Source organism: Octodon degus, unplaced genomic scaffold, assembly GCF_000260255.1.
Source record: "Octodon degus isolate 3935 unplaced genomic scaffold, OctDeg1.0 scaffold00109, whole genome shotgun sequence".
NCBI lineage: Eukaryota > Metazoa > Chordata > Mammalia > Rodentia > Octodontidae > Octodon > Octodon degus.
In genome coordinates this window covers 4810382-4816604 of record NW_004524685.1, presented here as the reverse complement: position 1 = coordinate 4816604, position 6223 = coordinate 4810382, and the positions used below count along the sequence as shown (strand labels likewise).

The following is a 6223-nucleotide window of genomic DNA, read 5'->3' as shown; positions in this document are numbered from 1 at the left end:
AGAGAGAGAGAGAGAGAGAGAGAGAGAGAGAGAGAGAGAGAGAGAGAGACTTTAGTTCTATTAGTCTGGCTCCAGAGATCTGGGAATGCTCTCTTCCTCAGCCAGGCCTCTAGAGTAGCCATCTCATCTTGAAGCAAAAGCACTTCTACTTTGCTTCCATGGTATTTCCTGGCCAGAAACCCAAATGTCGGTTATGGCTGCCAGTGGGGTACCAAGTAAGATCAGGCTGACTCAAAGGAAGGTCCAGTGCACAGAGAACTGACGTTCTTTTTTCTGTTCCCTCTCAATTCCATGACTTAACGTTGAGCTCAAAATTAGCTATTTATATAGCTAAGTACATGAAACTTCTTTTATGTTCACGTATCCATTTGTTCAGTGGTTCACGAATGTTAATAGCGCATAGCCTACGTATCAGACACTGCATAACGTGACAGGGATCATCTGTGCCACACCCTTGGGACACAAGCCGAGGGCCTGATGCTGACCTTGGCTGTGTGTAAACACCGATGTCCCCTGGTCTCAGATTCTCTTGGGGTTCTAGTCTGTTCCTCCGATCAGCTCCCCAGATTGCTTTTGAGGGAGCCTGTGACAAACAGGCTTATTTAAGTGGATTTTATTCCACTTATAAAATAATCAAAAACAATAAACCTAATGGTCAGGAATATAGCTCAGAGACACAAGCAATTGCCTGGCTAGCACAAGGTCCTGAGTTCAATTCCCAGTACCAAAAATTAATAATTATAATAATAATTAACTTAAACTGTAACAGTTAAGTTTGAGACCGCCTGTTGGTTTGTTTTTTGCTTCTTTCATTTATTGATCAAATCATTACAGAGGATCTATGTGTCAGGTACCAAAGATACAAAAATGACTACGGTATTCTTCTTCCTCAAAGGTATTCCATAATCTGTTAGAAATTCAGACAGATAAACCAACGCTGGCAACACAGCGTCATCAGTGCTGTAAGCAAACTGAGACCCAGGCAGAAAGTGATTCTCTTGGGCTGTTGAGAAAATTTCCCTTTAGTGACACAGTTGACCTGGGTCCTGAGGTTGGATTGAAATCTTCCGGATGGACAAGATAAGGAAAGACACTCCAGGTAGACAGAGCAGGGACAAAAGCAAGAAAGCCCGGAAGAGCAGTGGACAGCTAGCAGACGGGAGTTCCCCTGGCCAACCACAGCAGTGGAGAGCACAACAGCCGCAGGAGCGGTGAGGCGAAGCACACATGGGTCCAGACGACAGAGAGCCTAGAGTGCCCTCCAAATACCTGGACTTTATTCTAGAGCCACACGTACAATCAGAAACCACTCTGGCTAGACAGCAGAGGCTGGATTAGTGTTTTGTGACAATCTGTAATGGAAACAGAGGACTTCCCGGTTGCAATAGCTTAGAGGGGAGATGGTAAGAGCTGAAGTACAGGCACAGCGACAAGGACGAAGAGCTAGAACAATGCGGGACAGAGAGATGTAGGGGGATCAATAGGACGTGGGTGGTCAGGACAAAGAGCAGCTGTGTTTAATTTCTTGTCATTTAGTTCATTTTAAAAAGTAGGAATAGCTTCCAGAACTATTAAAAAAAAAAAAACTGACTATAAAGCATTATGGTAATAGTTTAAATCATCAGTCAAGTACTTTGTAATAGGAAAAGCTGAACCACCTTTTATTCCTCTTGAGTGATGGCGGAGGTACAAGGGAAGCCAGCAAGTGGGAGCTGTGTGCTGCAAGCTCTGAGCCTCCTTCACATTCAGGAACCTGCAGGTGTTTTCCTTGGGCGCCCCCGATGGCGACTTCCATAAGCACCACGGAGGCTTCCTGATCCCTCTTGTTTATCTCAAATATGCAACCAGGCCAGAAGGGAGAGTCTTCTTCATGGGGGAAACTTGTGCATGGTAAAGAAGGCCAAAGTCCAACAACATTCCCAGATGGTCAGCGAGACAAGGCAAAACTGCAGACTGAAAGTGCAGCAGGCGACATACTTGTCTCATGTAGCCTACCCTCCGCGCCTCAGATCGCTTGGTACGCTCTGGGTGTGCTTCCAAGTGCTGTGTGTGCCCTAGCTTACACTGTGACCCTCAAGGTGCCCTTCAGCAGTGGCGTTGCTGTCATGCATGAGTGGCAGTGCAGCTGCCTCAGTGTCTGTGCTCTTTAAAGCCTTTCTGTCCCCAATCTTGCATTAGATAATGACTCTGGAAAGCTGCCTTTGTGTTGATTGTAATTGCCACGTAGGCAATTGGCCTGGGGGCACTGGCGCTTCACTTAGTCACTTGTGATCAGCTGCACTCATTGTTGGACGGCTCACAGGCCTTTCAAAGGATGAAAGGAAGAGGAAGTTATTATGGGCTTCTGTTTTAAAGAACAAACTTTATCGTTGCTGCGATTGCTGTCCTTGGTAATCTGGTAGGTGTCCAGACTCCTGGAAGGCCCTGCTCGCTAGGGTCAGGTGGTGTCTAGGAAGCCTCTAACCCTGAGGGCCATGACCATGCTCCAGGAATAAACATGCTGATTGGTGGGTGTTGTACCTTTTGGGTATGGTGCTTTGTGTCTGGGTGTCTCCCCAAAGCCTCATGCAGTCATAGGGTTTTTTCAGAGATGGTTCAATCTAAAATGTGTCATGGATTCATAGTGCAATGGTGGGGTTGAGGGTGCTAGGATTCAGGGAGGGTGATCACTGAATCAGTCCCCTGATTAGACTGGCACTGCCCTAACCCTGGTAGACTGGATCCCGTCAGTATAAGGGTCAGAGAGAGGCTTGTCTCGCTGTCTCTCTCTCTTTTTTAAAATTTTATTTATTTATTTATTTATTTGTGTGTGTGTGTGGCCAGCTCAGCCCACCAGGGAGCAGGGCTGGCTAGCATGTGGTGCTGGGGGATTGAACCGCAGTCCCTGTGCTTTGCTAAGCTTGTTCTAAGTAGGTGCTTCAGACCACTGAGCCATCTCACCAGCCCCTCGCTGTCTCTTAATGCTTTTGCTGTCTTCCACCGCATGAGCTGCTGCCTTCTGTCATATGCTACCCTGCACAGGAGCCAGCTGATTACAGACTGAAACCTCTACAAACTGTGAGCTAAATAAACCTTTCCTCCTTTAACGTTGGGTGTCGGATATTTTGTCTCAATAACAAGAAAAATAAGACACCCAGAATCTTCCAGATCACTTCAAGATGGCTTTGGACAGAGGGAAATTGGCTCCCTTATTTTTAATCCAAAAGAACTTCATTTTAAAAATGTATTTACAGTTCAGCAGCATTAAGGACATGCACACTATTCAGTAACTAAACCCCAGAATACTTTTCTTCTTGCAAAACTGAAACTCTACACCCATTCAACACTAGCTACCTATTCCTCCTTTCCCCTACCAGTGATGGTAAAACTTTTAAAGCATTCGTGATAACAAATACCCCACTGTGGCGTGCGCGCCATAGATTCACTACTGCCGCTGGGCCCTCACAATTACCATTCTGCTTTCTATAAATCTGCCCACTCTAGTTACCTCAGGTAAGTGGAACAATACAGTGTTTGTCTTTTGGTGACTGTCTTATTTCATTTAGCACTGTGGCCTCGGGTTTCGTCCGTGTCATAGCATACATCAGAATTTTCTTCCAGGGGGCCGGTGAGATGGCTCAGTGGTCTAAAGCACCTACTTAGAACAAGCTTAGCAAAGCACAGGGACTGCGGTTCAATCCCCCAGCACCACATGCCAGCCAGCCCCGCTCCCTGGTGGGCTGAGCTTGAGCTGGCCACACACACACACACACACAAATAAAATTTAAAAAAAAAAACAAGCAGATCAAAGAATTTTCTTCCATGTTTAAGGCTGAATGATATTCCATTGTATGTGTAAAGCACGTATTTATCTATTTGCCCATCAGGGAACACTTGAGTTGCTTCCACCTTTTGGCTATTACAAATCATGCTGCTGTGAGCATGGGTGGATTACTGTCTTATCAAAACCTTACCTTATGAGATTCTTATAAGACATAATAGATATTTTTTGGCTTACTGTCCCATGAATGTTGTGGAGGACATGGGTTGTCCAGCCCTCACACAGCCATTTATATGATGAGGTTCAGAATGTTAGTGGTTTTAGTATCAATTAGCCAGATGTTGTAGTTTAGTTTTGATAGGAATATTTTTTATGGCTATTCCTAAACTTGAGGGTATGAGCAACAAGGAGTGTAGTGCGTCCCATTCTATAGCCAGACCTGAGGGAGACGACATGGGTAGACATTCAGGCACTGTGAGCCAGGGGCTGGCCCAGGGACTACAGGGAGCTCAGATCTTTGCATCCTGCCTTACGTCTTCCAGTGGCTCTGGTCATGACACGGTTGTTATCCTTAGCACATCGTATCTCTCTTCCTCATCAAGCTGACTCCAACACCCAGCTCGCAAACATTTCTTGATGGTTCACTTTTCCCCATCGCCCCTTAACTCAAGCCCCTCTTTGGCCAGAACAGTCTCCAGTGGTGTCTGGCTCTGCTTCTGCCAGCCTCTAATCTAGTGGTGGTGAACCTGTGGCACCGATGTTGCAGGGTGCTGTTTGTATCACTGAAAAGTCTAAAGGGTTCGCCATCACTGCATCCATTCCCCCTGACAGCAGCCAGAACTGCTGGCAATGCTAAGCAGGCTGTGTCACTGTAGGCCTAACCAGACTCGCTGAAACACACTACACTTGGACTATGGGCTAAACTCTTTCTTGCAGGGTCTGGCATGGTCTGGACCCTGTTCAGTTCCTGTCTCATCTGAGTTTAACAGATCCTAGTTCTAGTGCCTGCTTTGAGTACAAAGGCATCATGGACTGCAGTGTGTGTCCTTGCCTCTGTCTGGAACCCTCCTCCACACCAACATCTCTCCATGCCCATCTCTACTCTGGCTTAAATGACTCTTCCTCAGAGACCCTTTTCTGACCATTCAGTCTAAATTATGACCATTCCTTGTTTTTCTTTCTTGTAATATTTCACAACATTCTTTATACTATTAGAATTGCATATGCTAGGATTTGTATATTGAGTAGCTATCCAGATTGTAAGTTCCATGAGAACAAGATCGGTTTGCTTTGTAGCCATTATTTATGCAGTCTTCTAAGTATTTGGTACCCATAGGCAGCCTATAGATATTTATTGACTCACTGAATGAATTAATGAATAACAGCATGAATATTCTTCTGATATTTAAACATAACCTTCATGGAAAGTTCCCTGGACTCTCCATAAAGAAAGGAAAAGCTATCCCTTGACAGATTAAAAAATGGCCTTTCTCACTCCACCAGCAAAGAAACCAATGAGCCTCTTTTCCATCCACGATGGTGCTGTTCACACCATTCAGCGATCACCTTTCTACAATGACATCATCCTCACCGTTGGAGGATGGAATGTGGCCATCTGGAAAGAAGGTGTTATGGTAAGTGGCCTCGAACTGAAGGGACGGGTGTGTGGTCCTTTGTTACTGAGAAAGAGGGTAGGCACAATGACTTGACAGTGCCTTTGAGGTACTTTTTGGAGAAATGAGAACAGATGGTCAGGGCTCCAGCTTGTCAGCAGAACCACTGTAAGCCTTTTTGAAAACACAATCACTTGCTTTTTTTTCCTGAGGGGAGGAAACCAACATTGCAAGTCCTTTGTTCTCCAAAACCTACCAATCTTCTCTTGGAAATACATAATGTGTGAAGCTGGCTTGATTTATGTTTTTGTCTGTTTTAAAATATAAGGTAGGATCCTCCTCATGGGATAAAGTGTGAAAAAGAAATGAAGGGTCTTCCATCTTTTCTTCTGCATCAGGAATTCACTGACAGGATCAGAAATTAGGAGTGGGTAGGCCAAGGGCTCTGTCACCAGGAGGTCATAGCTTGTCCGAAGACCTACATGGGACAAAGTAAGGTTCAAGATAGGAAAGAGGCCATATCCAGGCAAACAAAAGCCAACCTACCCAAAACTGGAAAGACTGATAAAGATCCAGTGAAACAAGGGAATAGAAAAGTCAGAAAATTTTGTGGTAATGTTAATTGATTTGTCCTTTTAATGAAAACATTGTGATTACTAAAAGCTGGAAAAGATGTATGTGTGGGTGGGAGTGTATTTCACAGCTAGAAATATGTATATTGGAAGGCTTACCTTCTAAAATTTTTAACTTACACAAGTACTTTGAATAAAGGAAATTTTAAAATGTGTGAATAGTTGTATAAATTTACCATTGAAACACTAGGAATTACTTAAATGACAATCAACAAACA

The 6223-nt window shown here is 44.5% G+C and overlaps 1 protein-coding gene across 1 annotated transcript in view; it reads left to right on the top strand.

The window, feature by feature from the left end:
- The window catches only part of Wdr63 (WD repeat domain 63), a 65014-nt gene that overhangs the window by 50184 nt on the left and 8607 nt on the right, over nucleotides 1-6223 (top strand). Inside the window, exon 14 of the mRNA XM_023699054.1 lies at nucleotides 5264-5394. Coding sequence (XP_023554822.1) covers nucleotides 5264-5394 — 131 coding nt within the window. The remainder of the gene's footprint in view (nucleotides 1-5263; nucleotides 5395-6223) is intronic.